The 24,230-nt window shown below is 39.6% G+C and overlaps 1 protein-coding gene across 5 annotated transcripts; it reads left to right on the top strand.

Moving 5' to 3' along the window:
• The first annotated feature begins 2,220 nt into the window (after positions 1-2,220).
• sfxn5a (sideroflexin 5a) lies at positions 2,221-23,517 on the top strand. Of its 5 annotated transcripts, none has more exons than XR_003593463.1 (14): positions 2,221-2,399; positions 4,060-4,128; positions 5,749-5,826; positions 6,037-6,063; positions 7,498-7,552; positions 8,390-8,415; positions 8,573-8,626; positions 8,780-8,836; positions 8,925-8,990; positions 11,151-11,241; positions 14,402-14,517; positions 15,386-15,471; positions 16,212-16,414; positions 20,781-20,884. XR_003593463.1 is itself a non-coding variant. In XM_028001618.1 (14 exons), exons 1-14 carry the CDS (start codon positions 2,352-2,354, stop codon positions 22,787-22,789), a joined length of 969 nt encoding a protein of 322 aa, XP_027857419.1. In that variant the 5' UTR covers positions 2,223-2,351; the 3' UTR covers positions 22,790-23,517. The 5 variants fall into 5 exon arrangements, 4 of the variants coding, with proteins under 4 accessions (XP_027857420.1, XP_027857422.1, XP_027857419.1 ...); XM_028001618.1 differs by lacking the exon at positions 16,212-16,414 and adding an exon at positions 22,712-23,517 and having other exon boundaries at positions 2,223-2,399; positions 20,781-20,898; XM_028001619.1 differs by lacking the exons at positions 6,037-6,063; positions 16,212-16,414 and adding an exon at positions 22,712-23,517 and having other exon boundaries at positions 2,222-2,399; positions 20,781-20,898.
• Positions 23,518-24,230: the final 713 nt, after the last annotated feature.

Consider the following 24,230-nt stretch of genomic DNA (forward strand, 5'->3'; position numbering starts at 1 on the left):
CAAAAGTTTACAACTAAATCGGACAGGAAGATGAGACGTTCTGAAATATGTGACATTTTATATCTTTTTCTTTAGTATAGAAAGGCACCACAAACCTATGGCATAAACAGAAACTTTCCATAAGTAGGAAAGAAATAAAATTATTTCCAAACTGTTTGGACTAGTTCTGCGTTATTATCGCGGGTAATGAGTCATCTGACAGTTTTGATTTTGTCTCTGTTGTGTCTGAATGGTTTAAAGGGTCGTTTTCATGTTCAGTTTTTGTTTATATCATAGGTTTGTGGTGCCTTTCTATCCTAAAGAAAAAGACATAGAACTTAAGATATTTCACAAAGAGATACTAACATTCATGAAAAAAACGTACATAGCCTTATGTTAAAGCAGAAAGTACGGCGCCCACCGTAAGAAAGGCTTACAGTATCCAATTATGCCGCATTACTGAGTAGATTATTGCGAGGGAACACAAAAGAAAAAATAAATTCCCATGTCCCCTGGAGGGCTCTGTAGGTTTTGAATCAAAAGACGCGTTCACAAAGAATTAAAGGCTGTGCACACTAATGAGTCCTCCTGAGACCCAGCAATACATTTTTGTCCTCTGTGGAGCACATAGGTTTTTTTGTTCATAACTCTGAAACCATACATGCCACTGTGTTAAATCCTGTTGGTCCTTAGAGAGGACATCCTGGGCCTCGAAATGTGTTCATATTTGCCACAAGAGGGTCCCGATGTCCTCTGTAAAGGACATACTCTAAAAAATAAATAAGAACATGTTTTGAAATGTTTTCAATTGTAGTGATGTTTTTTCACTCCAAAGAGTCATGTAGTGTAAAAAAAACAAAAATCAAAAACTTTTTTTTCTCTGGGTTTCAGGAGGATATTCAGTTATACAGTTATAATCTACCTAAGAATGATTTTGTCATTGAACATGTCACATTAAAAGGCCACATTCAAGACAGATGCGATTATATTTTGTCATGAGCTGAAAAAAGGCCAAATCTCCACTAGAGGGCTACATTTCCTCTTTAAAATCAGACATGAGTCCTGCCTGCCATTCCAGTTCATCAAAAGTTTGTTTTTTAATGCAAGTGACGAGAAAACTAGTATGTTTATCTTTTGTTGTTAGACGGGTTGGACTTTTGCAGTCATTTATAAATAGAATAGTAAAGAATAGTCCGCTGTTAATCCCAGTGGGGAAAGTCATTCGTTTCAGCAACACAATGACAAAACATACCCAAGTTAATATAAAAATATCTAAAAACAATATGAACAAATGTATGTTGACAAAGTGCCTACAGGAAAAAAGAGGAACATTTTAAAAATAAAAATCTGAAAATGCAGAAAATATTTGACATTTACAGGATATGTACAGAATAGTGATTCTTTTGGCTATATGTGGAAAAACGGGACCAGATATATTATTTATATAAATATTGCATAATTATGCTTGTACACTTTTACTTTAGGGCTGCAACTAACTGTCAATTATTCTGTCAATTAATCCCTTAATTGGGTAAAAAGAAATAGCCACATGATACACATGATGATCATTTGACCGTTGAAGACATTTTATACAATGTTGGAAATACACTAAAAGATGCAGATAAACAATTCAACTCCATTTTGAAACAAGAAAAATAAACATTTTACTGGGTAAAATGCAATAACATGTCATTCCTTTGTTCTGGGTGAAGATAAAACTGCTACTTCAGGAGGGTTTTTTTAAAAAAAATATATATATTAAGTCCAAAATGGATATTTATTTTGTAGAGTTTTGGCTTAATTACTGCTCTGAATATGTTTTATTTTCAGAAAATATCCCTCTTTTGAATCTGTATACTGTAGTTATCGATTAATCATTACTAAATTAGTAGACGTTAAAAAAAATCGATTCATCGCGATTAAAATGATTGATTGTTTCAGCCCTATTTTAGATTCTACTTCAATTCTGAACGGGTAAATATTTTGTGTTGTCAAGTTCATTAGCAAAGCACATAAAGCAGCTCAAAGTACTTTACGTGATAAAACGTTTGAATGACTGACAATAAGGACCAACTTTCACGATGTTCAAGGTCACTGTCTTGCTGTAAACAATTTTCTGTTGTTGTTGTTGTAAAACTATATAACAAAGCACAGCTTTCTGGGAAATGTAGTCGCATATAGAAAGCAGTTCACGACCCGCATGCGTGCGCCAGCACGGCATTACTACATTGCCCACAATGCAACGTGGGAAGACAGCTGAGTGTTTTTGCCGTGCGGCGCCAGACGGTGAAAGTGGTCGGGGGAGGGAAAAAACAAAAAAAGAAAGTTGCTCAACTTGAGCAGTGAGGAGGAGAGTTGTGTTGTAAGGCAGCATGTCTGACTACCCACCGTTCCAGTACGGAAAGTCTCGTTTCAACCAGGTACATTTATTTCAGCCGTGACCCTAAACGCAGCACAAACTTTCTCGCTGAGCTCCGGACTCACTGTGGACGTTAATTGGTCTCAACTCGGTTCGGGCGCAGACGCTTGTATTTTTTTTTAATTAAAAGAAGCTTCTTTCTAAGAAGCTGTAATGAACATTTGGAGCGTTTTCCTGCGCGAAACAGTTTAGCTCCTGCTTACCGCGTTGGCGAGGCTGAAGAAAAACAAAACCAGGGAGTCTAAATGTGTTCAAAGACAAATGTCTCTTTTTAAAAGGAATGAGTATGTGATCGAAGAAGAAGAAGAAAAGGTTTTGAAGAGAGCGCGAGAAGACGTGACGTCAAATGAATAATTAATTGCTGATTTTATTTCAGCGCGAGGCATTCCTCAGGGTGATATTTCATATCTTACTGTACAAACCGGATGGGCAGCTTACAAGCACGAGCTCGCAAAAAAAAAAAAAAAAAAAAAAAGAAAACAAAAAGAGAGTTTAAATGGCCAAATTGTTTCCAAAAGTTGATAATCTTAACTATTAGTCATATTCAATAAAGACTGACATTTAAAACGTTTTTTTAATTTATTATTATTTATTTCAAAAGCAGCAGCTGGACGTGTTCGAGTTTTATTTCTGTAATGTTTTTCTTCCCACAGCAGATATTTAATATTAGAATATTACATAAGGAGAGCAAAAGAAAACATTTTTAAACTGTTTTGTACTGACTTGTAAAAGATTCAACTCAAAAATGTTGACACTTATTAAAATTTGTCCTATATAGGCACGCTGCGGTGAACGGCATATTAAAATAGATAGATAAAAATGATCAACATGTTTTAGTGTTTAGGCTAATGTGCATAAATTAGCATTAGCTTCGGCACTGTGAAGCGCAGGAAGCATTAGGTGAGCGGTGGGACACAACATGACAGCGCAACACCTTTGGGATAAAGGAAAAAAAAAAACATTTTTTTTTTAAACTAACTCTTAGCTCAAACTGAACCATTTAAATAATCGGTGAATAATCTAATTGAACAGATTTGAAAAAGCCGTTCCCCCCTCCTGCCTGGTTTTTGACAACCATCCATATGTTCATTAAGTGACGAGATGAGTCAAATAGCAGATTTCTGTCCAAATTAACAGTTAGTGTAATTAAACCCAAGTGAAGGAGGCGGAGGGAAGGAGGGAAGGAGCGATTCCTTCTGCTCGCCTATGAATTAATGATTGAAAGGTATTCCTGGCACCGTCACTAAAGAGCTTAATTGCGTTCGGCGCGATGCGGATTTCGGGCCTCTAAAATACGAAGACGGGAAACAGTTTGCCAGCGGCTGTAATGAGGAGGCTCCACCTGGAGCCGTCAAACAGCTGGCGAGCCGTAATGTCGCTGTTTACCGGAGGGAAGAGACAGCTGGAAAAATCTCTGGCTGTGAGAAACAATCCGGAATCTGGTTCGGCTGCCCGCGTTTCAGCGAAAGATAAAGTCTTCAAGTCATTGGAAAGTTCCAGATTTTGTTCTATTTTCTTGCTAACTTGTGAAAGAATAGGTTTTGTGTGATTCCCGTTGAGCTGTTAAACGCACAACATCTTTTAGGAAACAATTTAAATTGGATAGAAGCTTAAAAACAATGCTATAAAAAATTTTTATAATTTTTTAAACTTTTTTTTAGGAGACGTTTTGTGGGAGATTCCGTCACTTCCTGGATGTGATCGACCCCAGCACACTCTTCGTGTCAGAGGTACTCGGCTTCATGTCACTCCATGTTTCCAGGGGGAAGTTGATTATAAATTCTGACCTGTAGAAATGTACTTTATGAGAGGCCGTCCACACATGTAAAAGTCCAAACGTCTCGGTCTGGTGCTAAACTGAAGCCTGATTTTGTGGACAGGTGTGGGCAGAACTGTCGGCACCGATCCACTTTTTTCACTTCCGATACCTGAGGTTTAGTATCGGCCGATGCTGATCCGATTTACAAAAATCAATCTCTGAACAACCAATCGTTTGTTTCCAATATTCAACTTTTTCCACAATATTAAATTGTTTAAAAACACTTAATTTGGGGTTTTTATTATTCAACTAAAGGCTTGAAATATTTCACTCAGCGATTAATAAATGTAAAATATGAGCTCTGCTTTCTGAATGATAAAAAGTCTGCATATTCCAGTTTTTTAGGTTTTTTTTATGAACCTGTATAATAATTCTTCACTGGTTTCACTGGTCTTCACATTCACAGTTTTACATTAACAATACATTAAAAATGGAGGTGTTGCTCTTTTAACTTCCACAATGAAATATTGCCCTGTCCTTTTTTTGTCGTCGTTTCATTCTTTTATCGTTTGCCACCCATGAAAACTCACAGTATCCACTCACTTACTATTACTCAAGTAAGAGTAGCATCACTTCAGCATGTTTTTACTCAAGTAAAAGTAAAAAGTAGCTGTCCAAGAAATCACTCAAGTGAGAGTAAAAAAGTATTTAGTAAAAAGTACTCAAGTACTGAGGAACTGATGGATCAAAATGGAGATGGATCAAAATATACACGGTAAGTGGAAAAGGACCACATTGACAATAATTCATATAAATAACAAGAAATAACTAAATTGAGCTAAAATAGTTTTTTCTATATCTGTTTCTCTCAATATTAAACATCTGGAAGTTTAACAGAAACTGCAGGTGTGTGTGTCTGGCGATATTTTTTTGTGGTTAAAACATGTTTTTTTTTTTTTTTTTCAGTCAGTGGGTAGAAAATACAGAAATATTACTCGGGTAAGAGTAGCGATACTTCATAATAAAACCACTCAAGTAAAAGTAAAAAGTACATTATAGTAAAAATACTCCTAAAAGTTATTTTTTGTCCCCCCTCCCCCAAAAAAAGTGTGAGCGCTCACTCTGGAGCCCTGCAGGAGGCAGCCTCAGCCCGGCTGCTGTGATGAGTGACGGCTGTGGTTCACATGAACGTGAGCTCACCTGCCACAGACAGCTATATCTGCACTAGGGTTGTCAAAATAATCTTCATGTAATCGATGCTCACTTGTATTTAGGGTCCTGTATCCACATCTTGCAATATTCCAGTCAAAGCCCAGACATGTTTGCTTTTAAAGTGCCAAAAAAAGTTGGAAAGTTGAAGGTGTATGAATTAGTTTTGCCAGACACTGTATGCTAATATATACCAAGGTTGATAGTAGCAACTGCCAGGTTTGTGTTTGCATATCATTAGATTGTAACGCAACAACAACAAAAAGAAGCTCATTACCATTCAGTAGAAAATATTTGTCGTCTTAAAATCTGCTCAAAGATTTTGTTGAGACTTGTTGAGTAAGTGCAGTTTTCCATTTTTATCTCCCTTCTGTCACACCAGAAACGGCTGCAGGACTGCATTAAGCTGCTCGATGGCTTCAAACAAGGAACTCTGCCTCCAGGAGTCACAGACGCCGAGGTAGACGCACTTCTTTTCTTTTTGTCAATCAAATATTTCTGTGTGGCTATAAATGAGAACATAATGTGTGAAAATTTGTGTGAAAACAAACTCGAGTTTTACTTTTGGTGGACGATGAGCTGTAACGATTAGCTTTAGAGACGGCCATGAACCAGCTTTTGAAAGTTTACACCAGAGGACAGTTTTAATTTTCATCTCTAATTTCAACAGCTATGGGAAGCCCAGAAAATAAAGCAGGTAAGAGTTTATTTATTTTATTTGTTTTAATAGCCTTTTGGCTCACCGCTACCTTACTGCCACAAGACAAGGCAGGTTATAAAGGACCTGCTGTACACCAGTCAATCTGAAGTGCTGTACAGATATCAGAGGAACAACACTGGAAAAAAGCTTTATTTGCTACATGATCCCATCAAATTAGGCTCAGAAGAATCAGCCACTCCACTGGGCCTGATGAGCGATCTGCCCGTTTGAATCTAAAATCTCCATCTTTTTTCCACTGAGCGAGAGCGACGTGTCTAAACGCTTACGATTAGCACCTTTGAAGTTCAAATAACACCTGACCTACGACCCCAAATCACAGGGGAGTTGAAAAGGAGGCTTTTCAAAACCAGTGAGTGGAAATCTGCCGCAAAGTCTCCGATTGGTTAATCATTAACGGAAACATTTTATTCAGATCGACGCCGTTTGGGCAGGGCAGAACGAGCAGGTTTTGAAAGATAGCAAATACAAATTCTGGAAATTTTGGTTGAAGTTCCCATCTGCTAATATTGTTATTCAGAAGTATACAAAGAAATGACACACAAGCCCTGTTTAGATGATTTTGGCTTTCATTGAACTGTAGTTTGATTATTTCTAGTCTGGTTCGTTTGGGGAGGTGTGAATGCATGATCAAACTCTGATGTGGACCAAAACAGCTAACTCCGCCTAAAAACCTCAGTTCAGTTCAGTAGAAGTGAACTCTGTTGCTGTTCAAATGAACGAGAGGCCGCTGCAAACGCAGGAAATGAACTAAAGTACAGGGCATTCTGGGTAAATGCAACCAAAACAAAGCGTGAGCTTAGCGCTAGCTAAAGAAATGGGCTACGGTCTTTTGCCGAAGACAAAAGAAAAATCCCACAACAGCTAAAATCTGATGCTAGTCCATTTTTGTTTACATTTTGTGAAAGAAGGAAGTTGTGCTCAGTGTCTTGTTCAGAGCTTTTTATGTCATTTCCTTCAACAATTATTGGCGCAGCGCCACCACAGGCGAGGAGGTGAACAGCTTTTTCAAATGGTTTGACTCAGTACAGTGTGAAAACGAACGACAGCAGCTGAAAATATAGCAAAATGTCTCAACTTTGTTCCCCAATCCAACCGAGTCTACTGAACTATCAGGTGTGAACACACCCTAACTATTGAACCGGATCAAATAAAAGTCAAAAAGATGCGTCTGTACCCACGTTACTGTTGTGAGGTAATTTGGTCAGAACTTTCTCTAAATGGTTCATCTCAGGTTAGCACATAGTGACAAGCAGAACAGTGGGCTCTCCAACGTCTCCGTAGCACATGGGAGTCACTGGTTCCACTGTAATAAAGGTGATATTATTCCCCCTTCTGAGAAGTAATTCTTGTGAATTACAATGGTCCGAATCATTTTGTCCTCATTATCGTCTGATTGTGCTTTCATTACAGGCCATCATCCACCCCGACACGGGGGAGAAGATCCTCATGCCCTTTCGGATGTCAGGTAGAACGCCTCGGCGTGGAAGTCCTGGGGGACGTGGGATCTGGGGGCTTGTTATGTGGTCCAACATGGAGGCGTCGTTCACCCCGGGACCTGTCAGGGCTCAACGGGGCTGTTCGGGTTGTCTCGGGCCTCGGAAAGGTCACACTCAGCTGGGGGCTGATTAAAACCTCTCTCCTGCGGTGGCGGAGAGTGTCTCTGGGTTTTTCAGGAAGCAAAAAGGAGTGTTTTGGTTGTGAAAAGAAGCCCATCTTTTTTTGTGCTGTGACCACTGTAAGTCGGAAGGTGGGTGTAAGTGAGAGATGGAGAGCTGGGTGGTTGAAGAAGATAAAGTAATCAGCTGTAAATTAGGCCTGTGCCAATGCCATGCAGGGTAACAACACAGTTAGCAGAGACTTAACATTTTAGTGTTGAGTTCTCTGACTCCATTTTTATAGTTCCCTACATTTGGTCTGCATTTCCATTGACAATATGATTGTGCAGTTTGATGTTTTCAAAACAAATTTGCTTAATGGAAATACGTCACTTTCGAACGAACTCTCGTTTTTCAATAAAAGGTTTTAATGCTAGGATGAGGTTGTTGTTTCTGTCGTATCAAAATTGGTTTTCTTTGCTAAACTTCAATGAAACACTTTTTTTTTTTGAAACGTCACACGAGTCGCATGATCAACAACCGGATGTTGAAAATGGCTCCTGAAATTCTGGAAAACGTGACTTGCATTTCTAATCAATAAGACATTCAATATTTTGTAATGTTTTAATAATTCTCAAGAAGAAAGTAATTTCAGTAAGTTTGATAAATGCAGTTTTTAGAGCCATAATACTGACTGTCTTCCATAGGTTTTGTTCCATTTGGCACTCCAGTGGTAAGTATTGGTTTGCATGTTTTCTAGTCATCAAAAATTAACTTTTTTGTTGTTGTTGTTCAAAAAAGGAAATTTAAATAAATTTGTTTTGCTTAAATAAAGAAGTTGTGCTTGGGTATTTTTTTTTATTTAACAAATGAAATATGTTTTTTTGCAGGTTGTTGGCCTCCTTCTCCCTAATCAAACAACGGCGTCAACCATCTTCTGGCAGGTACTTATACATTTTACTTTAACTTGGCAAATATGTAATAAAAAAAAGATAAATGTGCCAGAAATCAGAAGATGTATTGAACCCTGACAAGTCAGCATTACATCCACCATCAGGCTCTCCTTCATTTCACCTTTTCTTGTGTTTTTTTCCCAGTGGTTAAACCAGAGCCATAACGCCTGTGTTAACTACAGCAACCGTAACGCAACTAAGGTGCTTTACCTGAAATAAGAACTGAACCTTTTTTTATTATTATTATTTTGCTGTTATTATTCTAATTTGTCTTCTGCTCTTCCGTTAGCCCGCTCCATTTTCCAAATTCTTCCAGGGTTACGTGGGGGCGGTGACCAGTGCCGTCTCCATCGCTGTAAGTTCATGTTTTACTTCTGTTGTTGTTGATCAATAATAGCACTTACATATTTACAGTCCCAGACGCATTTATTTGCACACTTTATTCTGAATAGTTTAATAAAAAAAAATCCAGCCCTTATTTTTAAATGCATTTAATCTGTGTTGGGGGGGAAAAACTGATGTTGGGAATAAAAAAAACAAAACATTATCACTGGTGGCACAATTATTAGCATCTTGTGAAATAATCTCAAAGACAAGGTCATGTTCTGTTTGTTTTTTTAAGCAGTTTGTACAAAGTATTTCCACATCATTGCCATCAATTATGGAGCCGGTGACTTTCTCCAAAATGATTATTTCCTAACAAAGGTTTCTTTTTCCTTTTACCAAAACTAAAGTGTTAAATGTGAGATTAGGCTAATACAATGAAATATGAGTTAATTTCAACTTGTTCAAGGTTTATTGCTGTTTTTGTTGTTGTTTTTGTTAGTAGCAGTAACAGTAGTGGTAGTGGTATGAATAATAATATTATAAATAATGAAGTTAATCATTTAAAAAGGTTCAGCGATTATAAGGGTTTCATATCAAACTGTTGTTATTTAAGAAAATGTAACTTATAGACTTCATCACATCAGTAATGGGGTAGTTCTGTCAATTGGTCCTGTGGATTTTAAGTTTGTTCTAAGAAACAGCAGCCGTATTTCTTAGTAAATTTACTTGAAAATTAAAATAAGATTTTTTTGAGTTTTTGTTATTGAATTCATTTCAAATTGCTTAAAAATTACAAATTGTTTAGCGCCAATCTGCTTTGGTTTTACTTTGTCGAAATGATTTGACCCAGTACAGGAGGACAGCTAACAGTGTTCAAAAAACTTTTCCCTTCCCTTCCTGCTTTTTTTCCCATTTGGAGCAGAGGTGAAGGTAAATAGTTTGAAGCATTTTTTATTTGAATTCTTTAGTTGACATTCTAATCCGGTTTTAGCATATTATATTAGCTGTTAGCACTGCTAGCATTACTTAGGCTGCCTGGAGAATACCTTTTCTTTGAGAGCTCCAAAATGCTGCAAAACTTTCCTAAACCTGCATAGAATGAGGTTAGAAAAGGTAACATGTCTTAGAAAATGAAGTTAAAGCTAACTTTGATTAGTTTTTCACTCTGGAGAATTTCTTCTTCTTCTCTATTATGGTGGCTCGCAAGCAACTTCAAGGTGCCACTTGGTGTACACAAGCGTGTAGCAAGCCTAACCCCATCTAGCAACGTTCCCTCAGATTCATAAAATTCAATTTTTTAGTTTTGCTGGAGAGTTTCGCTGCCCGTCTAATCTGGTAAAGCTTAGCATGGTGCATTCACTGACTGGAAAACAATTGGATTTTTTAAAGTTTCCAAGCAGCCGCTGATTAGGTCCAATCAGGGTGGAAATCAGACCATTCCAGTTATTGGACAGCGTCTTGCTCCATCTCTACTTAGATTTAACTAGAGACCAGATATTATGTGAAAAAACAAGATTTGACAGGAGTGTACTGTATTTTCTTACTGGTAAATCCTTAATATCCACTTATTAGAAGGAAGATTTTCCTGAGACATTATTTACATGCTTCCTTCTCTGCGACACATTAATCTCGTTGACGTGTTTGACTTAGACAGAAAAGCTGTCATTTAAAGAAACTTAAATGTCAGCGTACGCCTCGCACTCAGCTCTCAAAATACCGTTTTCATTTGTATTACCTCCATGTCACCGCTTTAATCGTGTAGAAGTATAATGTCATCCTGTGCGCCTGGATGAGACGGGCCTCGATCGGGGACAAAGACGTCAAACTGAGCCAATTACTGGTCCTGCTGGGCGTATTCCGGCTGATGGCCTCAGGCCTGACAACCGCGTAAAAAAAGATCCCAGGGAGTCTGAAGGGAGGAACGACACGCCGGGAGGGGGGCAAGAGCCCTCCAATTACACGTCCGCTCTTCTGACAACCCCACGCTGGGCTGGCGAAAGCTGGAGGCTGAAATTTATTTATTTATTTTTTTACTTATTTTTTGCGCCGGTGTGTTATCTGAACACATAGGTTTTCATTAGAACGCTTTGGGTCTTTGAAATGCTTATCTAAAAGTTCCTAAGTATGTTTTTTTTCTTTTGCTTGTTGCACACTTAACCGTGTGATTTTCCACCTGTTTCACCTTCAGGTTGGCCTGAATGTTTTAATCCAGAAAGCCGACCGATTAAGCCCAACCACCAAGCTGTTGGTGCAGCGGTTCGTCCCTTTCCCTGCAGTGGGTGAGTCCAGAGAGAGTCGCACTTTATTCGAATCTCATTTGCTTAAGGTTTGAGTCCATACTTACCAACAGCGACCACTGCAGCATTAATTAAACAACATGCAGGCAGTTTTTTTTTCTTTCCTCTAAAAACCATGCTCTGTTTTACCCTCGGAGCTCATAGAGTTCGGATTCTTCTCTTAGATCGCATCGCTTCTCTGTGCAAAAGCCCAAAAAGGAGTGATTTTTTTTTTTCCTTTTATTTATTTTTTTTGTGTGTATTTTTTATTTGACCGTTTTGGTTTCCGTGGGGTTAGAGACATGCTGAGATCTCGCTTCTTGTCAGATGGTCGCCGAGCCACAAAGCTGATTTTCGTGCCACCTCCCTGAGTCACAATCACACCCAGGGGTATAGACCCGTGTCCCACAATGCCCCGGGGCTGCTGGCGCGTAATTAAATTGTTTGCCTGTCGCCCTCCCTCTCCCACACCGCCCCTCCATGCCGTGGCGGCTCTTCTAATTAAATCAACAGGTTTCTGCAGTGCAGCCTTTGCCTGGTAATTGGCTGCTCGCTGGAACTCTACTGCTGCAAACAAATTGGATAATTACCCCTAAAGTGGCGTCTATGTCAAGGCCCCATTTACCTGATTTCGGTCTGGGCATTGTTGTTGCAGTTGTTGTGTTTGCAGGCCCGTATAAAAAGGTAATTAAACGGAATAATTGGAGCCCGGGAAACCAAAGTGCTGTTTGAATTTTCACCCATTTGATTGTGTTTGGTTACTTAAGGCCAGATTTATCCTGTAATAAGCTCATCAAGGAATTGCCTGTCATTCAAATAAATTGGACTATACCTGGAGCTAAATTCATACTAGCTTTAAAAAAAAAAGATTTGGCAAAGAATTTGTTTTCTTTAGAAAGCATTTGTGTTGTTTAGGTCACAATTGGTTGCATTTCCCAGTAGCTACCAGATATATTTAGAATGCACATAAATGTAATTATTTAAAATAATTACAACGGGGAATGTCAGCATTGAGTCGTCCAGGATTATCAGTACGATTTCCCCCAATTACTTTATTGCCTTTATGAAGGTAATTACAAAACATGTTTTTGAGAATTTGATCTTTCTGCTTTGTTTTTTTTTGTTATTCCTTGCCAAAATCATTATATCTGTCCTTTATATATGTATATATATATGTATATATATATAAATTATCCTGGATTAAATGGTCTCAGTTAATTAAATTCCCCTCACAAGGCAACCTGCCGTCCCTCCGGGGCGCAGCAGAGATAACGCCGGACGCTGTTGTCTTAAATTAAAAAGGCTCGGGGCAAGAGCACTAAACTCTCTAAAATGAGTTTTTCTCATTCCTATTAGAGTCAAGAAGAAAGGTCTATCTACATTAACATACATTTGTGTTCATTTTGGCGAGCGTGAATAAATAAGGCCGCCGTTTGTCGGCTCGCCGGGGTTTTGTGTTCTGCTGCTGATTTGACTCTTTTGTTTGTTTCAAAGTCCCAGTCGGGTTCAGTTCTGTCTTTTATGTGTGTCTTATCTGACAGTTATATTTGTATTTGGCCTATTAATAAACATTTGAAGAGGGTTTAACTAGAAAATGAAGGCTCATGCAAGTAAAGTCAACCAGAAAACGTTTGGTTTTAACTCGGGGGAATTAAAATTCATCAAGTGGATTTAACGAGAAACAGTGCTTAGACATTTTTTTAAAGCTCATTAATGTTGAATCTTGACTTGGTTTTTAATATAACTTAATCCTGTAATTTAAATCAAATCCTTAACATTTTTAAAGAAAACTGTCCTCAGCTGTGCCCTGCGACAGACTGGCGACCTGTCCAGGGTGTACCCCGCCTCCCGCCTGGAACGTAGCTGGAGATGGGCACCAGCAACCCTCCCGACCCCATTAGGGACAAGGGTGCACGGAAAATGGATGGATGGATGGATGTCCTCAGCTGGTTGAACAAGCACACATCTCTGTATTATTTTCAGATTGAAACAATGACTTGTTTTGGTCTAGAACAACTTGAACATAAACAGCATGAATAAAATATCTGATCTGATGAGGCACAGTATTAAACATCGCACTGAATTCTGCTCAGAAACATTTATCTAGATGAGATAAATAATGTTAATAATTAGACATTGTATTCAACCTTTGCAACCAATGTAATACATTTCCATCTCACTCATGGAGCAACACAAGAAGCAAAAACCTTACCGCTGAGCACCCTGGGAAGTAGTCCCCTCTTCCGCTTTTTTCTTCTTGTAGTTTTGTTCTTTAAATCGTAATTTTAAAAAACCCATCAATTACTAAATTATTGGAGATATTACGAAATTAATAAAAAGTCAACACAACTTATTAATATAAGTTTATCTTTCGTGCAGAGCAGAAACATTTAAGTTCAACATTTTAAGTTCAGCATCTAAAACTTTCCAGATTCCTTTGACTTTAAGAGTAGAAGTTAGTGACTCAAACATTTCACACATTCACCAGTAGTTGATTACATTTCCAACAAGCTCTTAATTCTGTGGCTGTATTTTCTTCACAAACATGATTGTGAACAAACTGTGTGTATTCAAAGTACTGGCCTCTGCTACAGCCAATGATGCTGTATAGTCTTATAACAGTGAACAGGAATAAAACCAGAGGTGCTATAATCTCATTTTTCTGATTGGGACAATCGAATGAATTCAGTTAGAGATCCCCTTCAGACAGTGTTTTGTATGTTTCTGTTGCAGTTACATTTCCTTCATAATGATCTCAAACAGCCTTGAATTTGAGTTATGAACCCTGCAGAAACCCTGTTGTTGCTCTTTTAACTATTATTTTATGCCAAACTTTACACAGAATAATACACAGATGAGAGACTGGCAAAAAGAGCTTTTCTCACAGCTGAAGTTGGAGAAAGTGACAATAAGTTCTGGATTTCAAAATAAAAATGACATTAGCCATGATAGACATTTTGTCCAACCTTATCAAAGATGGACGTTCGCATTTGTCCTCAGGAATTCAGAGAAACGTGAAACACAACAACCTGGCAGGGATTTGAATGATTGAGTCAATCTGTGAGCCTGCATGGTTGTTTGAAGTGGCCTACTAAAATGTTCTTGTTTTCCCTTTTTTAAACAACAATGACTTTTGTTTTACTTATGTAATTTCTCTTCACAGCGAGTGCAAACATCTGCAACGTGGTGCTGATGAGGCACACTGAGCTGTCTGACGGCATCGCTGTGCTTGATGACAGCGGGAAGGTGGTGGGAACGTCTAAGATAGCCGCCAGGCATGTAAGCCCCAAAGGCCTGATTGTGTTTATTTCTATTATTATTTATTAGAATGACTCTACATGCAGTTATGAATAGGAAAAGATAAAAAATACAAAATGCTCTCTTCTAGTTCTAACGTTTGGCATTTTAGAGTACAATTTGAAAACAATGTGACCTAAAAGGCTAAAAATGCTAAACGAATGTCAATATTTATCTCTATTATTATTATTATTATTTTGTGTTTTTTAAAAATATACTACAGCTGAACCAAAGTGCAGAAGCCGGTTTTGAGTCCATTTCACAAATAAATATCTATGTCAAACCATTTTAGCAGCATGGATATGGAGTAATTATGTTGTTTTGGCAGTTAAATTTGGTCTAATATTTAACCCAAAGTTACAAACATGAATTCACCTCACATCGACTGGACAAACTGGACAACCAGAAATCTGGTTTCAATGCTTTTAGATAAAATTGAGGTCCTGAACTGGTTCCCAGCAGACCCAGTAATGTTTCTGTTGAATTATAGCTGATTTGTTTTCACTCTGACATTATGATCACACACACACACACACACACGCACACACACACGCACACACACACACACACACACACACACACACACACACACACACACACACACACACACACACACACACACACACACACCTGAATATTTACAAAGTCCAGCTGCCTAAACTTCTGCTTTAATTGTGCTTCATCAATTAAAGGTTTCATTGGCAGCACCTTGCTGCCCCATTTCTATAACAGGTGTCTAGTTTTATACTTTCCTTTGCACATTTTCCCATCTGTTGTTGAGTAAAACAAAAATGTCACTGTATTATTGTTGTACACATTTTAAGAGTTTGCTGCTCTTTTTTTGCGACAGGCACTTTTAGAGACTGCCCTGACCAGAGTGGTCATGCCCATGCCCATCATGGTGCTTCCTCCCATGGTCATGGCTGTACTGGAAAAGTAAGAAAATCTCTTTCACTAATTCTGACCCTGTTGAAAATTTCTAATCTGTCTGGAAACTGAATATTGGATTTAAATTTGGATAATGTTGCCTTCACGTGCATCAAATAATCTGAAATTAATTTCAGCTTGTTTCAAAAAAACACATTTGTTTTAAAATCTTAGTTTGGATGATATGGATTGAGATTAAATTGAAATATACTCCATGACTGGATTGAGGAAAATTATCATAGATGATCCTTCTCTGGTCTTCCACTTTGAACTTCTTTTGAATGTTTTGTGTATTTTTGTTTGTAAAACAAGGTGTTGGCATCTGTTAGTTTGAAAAAAAAGAAGAAAGAATCAAAATGGCACACAGATATGGAGCCAGCAAAAATGTCATTCTTATTTCTACAAAATAACAATTTCATGTTGTAGAAATTAGTTTTTTGTGATGTGTTTTTGGATGTCAGGGGAGGTATGGTTACATCCTCTTGGTAGCTACAAATCGGCAGTCGTTACAAAACTACAGAGTTATGAAATGACAGAACTGTAAAATAACCTGCATCAGGTCAGTCAAGCTCTGTCGCTAAATGTCGCTAATCACTGAATTGAGCAGAAATTAATTTTACTGTAAGTGCGGTTATGAGAGCAATAACTTTTTTCCATCACATACAATCAATGAAGCAAATGGTAGTGCACTGGTAAAACCATGGATACCTTTCAACAAAACATATGGTTTCATAAACCTCTCCCATCAGACGCTTCCTCTGCAGTGAGACACGGCATTGTTGAGGACTATGGTGATGACGTCTTTGTGACGTGACGCGTTCGCTTGGTCGTCCTTGGATCAACGGAGTACCACAGTGTAAGAGAGGAATGCAGAGATCTCTGGGAATCCCTGACAGCACTTGTCCCAACCGCTCTGACTGGGCGGGCTCAGACGGCGCGGCCTGCTCTCCAGGTGTGTTTGGGATTCCTGGCACCTGAGTAACTGAACGGGAAGGTAGAGAAAGACAGAAGGAGTGTGCATGTGGGGGGTGTTGGTGCGTAAAAGTGTCGGTGGGGAGCTGCGAGATTGACTGTGCCTTCCTTGTGTGTAGTTCTCAACTCTCCTTTATGTCAGCTTGCCTTCACTGGCTCTCAATGGAGCGAGAACAAGGGGACAGAGACAGGTCCCCCAGGCGGCCCCTCAATGATGGATTGCTCTGCTGAGAACATATTCACTGGGCTGACAGCAGGATCTGTCCTCATGCACAGCCTTAAGTATATTAAGGAAAGTTCATTCAGAAGAAAGTTCCCAAATTTAGGCAAAAGTGACGTTATATGATTTAGGACCAAGGTGATGTTGTAATGCAGCAATATTACAGCATCACTGTTTTCGTTGCTATTCAATGGCTTCATACTTTCCTAATGGTTGGACGCATTACATTAAAAAGATTCCATAACACCTGCTATTAAATATTAACAGCAGTGTGAAAATATGAGTTTCTGTCACAAATGAAAGAAGCTCCCTGACCCTTTATTTTTAGGAAACATGCATTAGTAGTTATATTAAAATAATTGAATATCTTATAGGAGTGGCACAAAGCATCAAATCATATGCTCCATCTCAATTTCAATGTGTTTTTATCCATGATCTTTGACGGTTTGTTACTGTGACCTGCACGCATGAGTGGATCAAGAAAAGGTTTACTGAGAAAACTGAATAGTGGTAATGATGACTTGGATGAGTGGTGACCTGTGCCTCAGACAGGGAACACTCTGCAGCAAGAGACCAGAAATAGACAGGGGGGGTTGGCCATTGGACGATGTGTTTATAGCTTATGCAAAAGGTATAAATACAATATGCAAGTCAGTGTAGTCAGCCCACCGCTGTTTCATCTGTGAGCCACCAAACGCAATCATCAAAGCCCTACAAACGGTAAATGGCCTGTACCTGTACAGTCCAGAGGATCTCAAAGCGCCACACAATGTTCAAGAACACATTCACACGCTGATGGTGGAAAGCTACTTGATGGTAGCCACAACTGCTCTGGGCCAGTCTGACAGAGGTGAGACCGTCATACACCAGTGCCATCGGACCTTCTGACCACCATCAAACATAGTGGTCAGACGGTGGAGTAAAGTGTGCAGTTGAGTGAAGTGTCTAGCCTAAAGGTGAAGTGACTTGCCTCAGGACACAATGACAGTGAACAGAAATTTGAACTGGCAACCCTCCGATTATGGGACACCTACCACCATCATCCCAGTGACGAAGCCTTACTGATGTTGGGGTTAGGTGACTTCCTGGCTGTAGAGATGTGATGAAACAATTATAGACTGTACAACCAGCAGGTTAGCGGTTTAGGTGAAGAAGACACTTGGACTACCGTAGTGTGGTGCATCACACGCATGATTTGGACACATTGGACGAGTCATGGTGTAGTTTTGAAAAACCGATCACTGGAATACAGTAAGGATTAGCTTTCTTATGTCCTAGTGAAGGAACTGGTGACCCTACAGAATAGTATATATCCAAGACTCATGTTATTTACATATAATAATGCAATCTCTGTCAACTTCCATTGCAAACCTTATTGGTTTTCTGTGAAGCTGACTTCATTTCTGAGAGCTCACTTTGGTGGTGCATGGGGTACGTGACTGGGGATTGATGAAGAAATGATGAAGCTTAGAGTGGGGTTTGTCTTTTCAGCTTTATGCCAGAAGTGTCATATGAAAGATGCAGGAATGTTATGGGCTCTTGGGTAAAGTTGTGTGTCTCAGGGGTGGCTGAATCAGATGTCGTGAGGAGGTGTTTGCGGGCGAGGGCGGACAGCCAAATGGGTGATGATAGGTTGACGAAGTAAGTAGGACAAGTGGTGAATCCTCATGGAAGAACATCGCTTTCCCAGGTAAATATTGCTTGGTCTGAACTAGGAAGATAGTTGAGAAGCTAGTGGGTAAGTTCAAAATAAGCTTCCAGGTTTCCAAGTCTAGAGCTCAGGGAATGTATAATTTGTAATCTTTGAATAACCAACAGCCACAAGGATTGATTACCTCATCTTAAATGGTACAATCTAGCATCCCACTGTTTTTCACTTAAGGCCAAGACGTACTGGATCCGATTGGGCTTCCTACGGAAGTCGGGTTGGATGATGTACACAGCTGTTAGAACATGTTAAAGTTAACGCGTCCTCACATGCGGCCAGCGATTCCCTGCATCTCCGGTTGTCCAACGTCAACCTGAGCATGCCCAGTGCACGGGTTGCATAAGAGCATTTAAATACAGCCAGAATCACATTCATTCATCAATAACGTCTTTATGACATCTTATTTTGTCCATTATTAAGGACACCCTACTTTACCTTGCCATTTGTGTTTAATAATGTGCAGCAACTTTTCTCTTCGTAATGCACTTCTGCAAGATGTGCATCTATGCTGGTGTGTGTCTGTAGCCTAATTAAACCATGGCAGCCATATGTGTTAATGAGCTCCCTCATTAGGCAGTAGCTTTCCTCGCCATGAGGGGAGGGGAGCGTCACTGGTGGAGGAGAGAGGAGCCGCTCCTTCTCAAGCTCCTGCTGAGTTCGCTGTCCCACACACTGAACAGGAGATTATCCTGTGGCAGGCAGGCAGAGGGAACAGAGCAGAAACTGTGCTTCACAAGACCAATGTAGAAAATAATGCATTCTTCCAGGCACTATTTATAAAGTGTCGTACTTCAATGTCTGTATAATAATTCAATAAACCGGTCCCTCATTTGTAAAATGACGCAAAGTGAAACATCATGTGGATTAATTAAATACAAGCGGATGTGTTTAAGTCTTTATTGATGATGATCAGGGCTGGACAATGTGTTCTGAAATCAATATCATGATACATTGAACAATTCATCTCTCTAACGACAAATGAATAACACTAATCCCCCCAAAAATAAAGAATGTCAGCATAAATACTTCACGGATATTTATATTCCCCAAATCCGTTTTTTTGCAATTATGTTTTTCCATTTGACTTATTTCTTTACTTAACTTTTAAGCTGTAGTGTCTGCAAATACATGAAAAAAGTTGTTAAAGGGGCAGTATTACATTAAACCAACTTCTTTGAGCTTTTTAGTCATGTTATAATATTATTCCCTCATCAAAACATACCTGGATTCTTGCTTTGATTCTTTCATAAATGTTTGAGAAACCCTTTAATCTCCGTAGCAACCATTCAGCTGAGCAAAACGCCGGGTTGGACCTAACTCAGCGTTCAGGACACAGCTCCTCCTTGGAGCTGCTGTTTCCACCCGTCTTCTGTGTCTCCTCCACTCAGCTCCTTCAGACTAGCCAGCAGCAATTAGCAAACACCTGGTGGAGCTGAGCATCTACCTGAGCTCATCATAAACACTACTTTTCAGTGAAACACTGATAAAAACGTTTTTGAAGGGTTACTAGAGGAGCCATGTTATGACGACTGTCTGAAGGTGGAGTTTCAGGAAGAGCAGGAGCTTCTTAAAGAGACAGAGACCCAATTTCTAGGTGTTAAATTACAGAGTAAATACTTTTAAGTCAAATTTGATATAAAAAGCATTTTTATAACTGAAGACAGCATGATTATTTGATTGTGCTGTAAAAGGGCACCATGTGTCTGGGAAACATAATGCGGCCCATTTCAGAGTTATTGCACAAAGGAACAAGTTTAGAAGTATAAAATAACTTCTAACGTTCTTGCTGAACCCAAAATGTTGCCAAAGGATTTACATCACTACTTTTTTCGGGAGGGGGCAACGAGCTGCTCCTCTTCCTCCTCGACCAGCTCTACCGCCACCGTTTCAGCATTTGAAATTTCCTCCGATTCCTCAACCTCACCGTCTCTTTCACTTCCTGTTACAGACTGGATGGGGCTGGAGTCATGTGACTGCAGACGACACACGTAGCTCGACGTCTTAAAAGGCCATGAGTAGCTCAGCTACACACGGCCAAAACAAAGACAAAATCGACTTTTCTTTGCAATTTTTTATAAAGCACTGTAAATGCCAATGTGGGTGAAATGACGTCTGTCATCATCCTAAATTTTCGTGTCAGTTAATTTTTGGTTTATCATTGAGGCTTAATTATAATTAGGACAAATTTCCACTTACAGCTATTGAAAACGCCATATTTGACATGACAATATTACATTAGACAAATTTTTAAAAACCCAGTTTTAATACTGAACTATGACCTTAATGAAACATATGTCTAACACCTGCCTTAAGGTTCTTATTTTCTAAATGTACGTCTCTGTACATCAGGCAGAGGAGCCTTATCCAAATGCAAATTCGATAAAAATGGAAGGGTCCTGATGTTGTCCTCTTCTCCAGGCTCCCTCTGCTGCAGCGGCGGCAGAGGCTCGTCCTGCCCGTCCACAGCCTGGTGTGTCTGGCTGCCTTCGGCCTCGCTCTGCCGCTCGCCATCAGCCTCTTCCCACAGATGTCTCAGGTACCTCACCGCTACGCTGCTCCACTCTACCGCAACTTTTATTCATTTTTTTAGTCCTACCGTAGCCTATAAAATGGCCTCTCATAATTACCCCTTTTTTATTACAGGGTTCCGTTCATGCATTGCAAAAACACAAAGCTTTTTATGTCTAGTTTCCCGTGCAAATATCTTCGTACACTTGAAGAAAGACAAAACTAACTTTCAAGAAACTTTTCAGCAATGTATAGGAGCTTGTTTTAAGTAAATAATTCATTAATATTGACATAAAAGTACGAGTTCCACTGATTATTTCACGTATAACAAGACATCTTTCCATGTTGTAAGTGAAAAAATTTGCCAATGGAACTAGAACTTTTACATGAGTATTAAGAAATTATTGATTTAAAACAACCTCCTATGTCTTGTTAGCTTTGTCTTATGTCAAGAGCACTAAGACATTTGCACTAGAAACTGCACTTGTGTAACAGAAACGATGGATTGTCAGCAATAACTTGTGAATTTTTCATTTGTAACTTTTGTCAAACATGTACCGTTTCCTGAACTCCCCCTGACTGCACTTTCTGAACGTAACATGTTGTTTTCAGCGTGTTTAGCTGAACCTGCTGAGGAGTTGTTTGTTTTTGTCGCTAGGAGAGCTCTCAGACACCAAAGAGCAAATGTGAGCATGTTTCGCAGGCGGGGTAAGGGTCGCACCCGCATAACAGACGTATCAAATGTTCAGGAGTTTCCCAACCGAGTGGTGTTCTGTGGAAACCAGTCGCATTAAAATAAATAATCAAAACCAAGAGGACATTTTCTCAGTTACTTGGTGACTGAGAGTGATTTCTTTTATTATAATTATTATTATAATATTTATTGAAATTCTACCTTTATCGACTATGTGCTGATGACTGGGGTTCAGTTTCCGACCGAAGCCTTTTCCTGACTTCCTCGGTGTTTCTCTAATGAGGCGCAGCCCTCCGAGACTCAACCCCGTGTTGTCCCGTTGTTCACAGCCACCGGTGCCGTCCAGGCCAAGCGGGCTGAGATCTAACTTTAGCCCCTGTTGGCTCAGAACGCCGCCATCCTGCTCATTAATCGGCAACGGCGAAAAAAGAAAAAAACACTAAAAAACTCGTTGTTTTTCGCTCGGTTTTGCTCCGTCTTTGTGTTGTCTCTCTTGCCAAGTGACTTGCTGACACAAGCCAGCCAGCTCTGGCTTTAAAATGTTTAGGATTTAATTACCCGCTGGAAATAGCTCAGACAGACATATGGCAAAAAAAAAAGAGAGAAACTTCAGACATATGTGCCGCCAACAGTCCTGTGAAAAGCCTGTTTTTCTCTCCCTTTTTTTTGCACTTTTGCAGGAATAGCAGATGAAAAAGGAGGGAAAAAAAATCTCCCCAATAAGCAACAAGAATGCCCTGCTCTCCGGGACCCCCCGCCTACTCAATTTGTCCCACTTCCCCACTTCACACCTAGCAAGATGTCTGATTAAGGATTCTGCCTCCAACTCCGACAGCCATCTGTCTCTGGTTCAAATATTAGGAGACGTAAACCTCAAATTAGACTTTAATCTGCCAAATTGGCTCCTTTTGCACATTAGCGGCAAATGGAGAACATTTAAAAGCCCTAAAGAATATTTGCTTGCGTTAAAAAAAAAAAAAACGGAGAAAAGAAAACAGTTGCAAAGAAGCTCACAAGCTACGTTTACGAAGTATAGATCCGTGTACGTATCGGACGGAGATGACGTAAACTCATCATCTAATTGCTCGTGCGAAATATCTCCACCCGTGTGCGACTGACCTTTTTGGCTGTTCTTTGACTCCCACAGATCAGCGCCAATCAGCTCGAGCCAGAGATCGCGGCGGCGACAGATTGTCAGATTTTGACGTACAACAAAGGGCTGTGAGCGTTCCCTCCCGGCCAGCGGGTCGACCCTCTCCCCCGTCCGACGCTGCCAACGTGGAGGAGGTAGCTCGCATTTTTCACAAAACAGCAGCTGATCCCGACAACGCGCGGAGACGGCGGCCGCAGTCGACGGCGACAGCTAAATGTACATCACGACGCCTTCGAAGTATTAGCGACGCGACAACACGGAGGCTTACCAAAGAGTCGATGCCAAAAGCGATGCGCCGCTCGAGCCTCAAAGGAAGAGCGCGCCGCGCTCACTCTGGCCGCTGTGCGACCTGCTCAAAACAGCTGTAAAAAAAAATACATAAATAAAAAATTAGCAACTCAAAACATTTGGAGAAAACTCCATGCATGTCGACTTTCAGAAAAGTTTGGAATTTTTCCAGGTTTTTACACACACAAAAAAAAAAACAACAACAAAATCTTGAACAAAGTGAATGTAGAAATGCCTTAACAGCTTAGCAGTAAACTTTATTCCGGTTTTTTTCTCCCCCGCCTCCAAAAATTGTTGTGTTGCCGCTTTCAGAATGAAGGTTTCAGGGATTTTCTGAAAGCTAAACCTGAAAAAGCACGTTTATCTTTGGGGTTTCTCTCTGTCTGTCTTTGCCTTTCAATCTGAGCACAAGAACGCTGAGATTATAGTGACAACCAACCAATGGTTGGTGAAAAATGTCCAACTTTGTAACTTTTCAATGCCACATACTCACAATAAACAGCACACCTGGATGTCTGGCCCGTTGCCTCTGTTCACTGAATCTTAGTGTGTAACATTAAGCATCACTGTTTCTGAATTCAAGATTATTGACTACAAAGTTATACTCATTTAAAAGCAAGTTAAGTAATGCTTTTTAAAGTGAATTATCTTTTCATGTTAGTTTAGAGTTGAGTAAGGTTTTGGAACGAACAATAATAAATTAGACCCTGTACAACCTTCAGACTGTTGAGGTGAAAACATGTTTTTTTTTTTGTTTTTTTATGCACGTCGGTAACTGGGGCCTGATTTGCATTCAGACGATGATATCTTTGTTTTTTGGAACACGCTTTACTCTGAAAACACAAACAGCTGAGTTGACAATACGGTAGAGAGTGTTCTTCAGAACGACCCGAGTCGGTGGAAGTAGAAAGTCGGGCGAGAATGACGGGCTGAGAGACGCAGAGGTACAACACCAGAACCAACAAATCAAAATCAAAACACAAGCCTGAGCTGCTTGTTTTAAAATCCACTTGCTCGGTTTATTTATTCACATGAACATTTTGGTTTGTTCACTGTCTAAGCTTCAAAGTTGCACCTGGGTTTTTGCATTTTTTTTTATGTAACTCACTTACCACAGAGACCAGAAATTGTGCTTTCTTATTCTGTTTTAGATTTCAGTTCTGAAGTCCCAATGTAGAACCCATTCAGACGATCAGAGGTCGGTGGAACCAGACAGAAAGTACTT

The sequence above is a fragment of the Xiphophorus couchianus genome, chromosome 19 (genome assembly GCF_001444195.1).
Source record: "Xiphophorus couchianus chromosome 19, X_couchianus-1.0, whole genome shotgun sequence".
In the NCBI taxonomy this organism is placed as follows: Eukaryota; Metazoa; Chordata; class Actinopteri; order Cyprinodontiformes; family Poeciliidae; genus Xiphophorus; species Xiphophorus couchianus.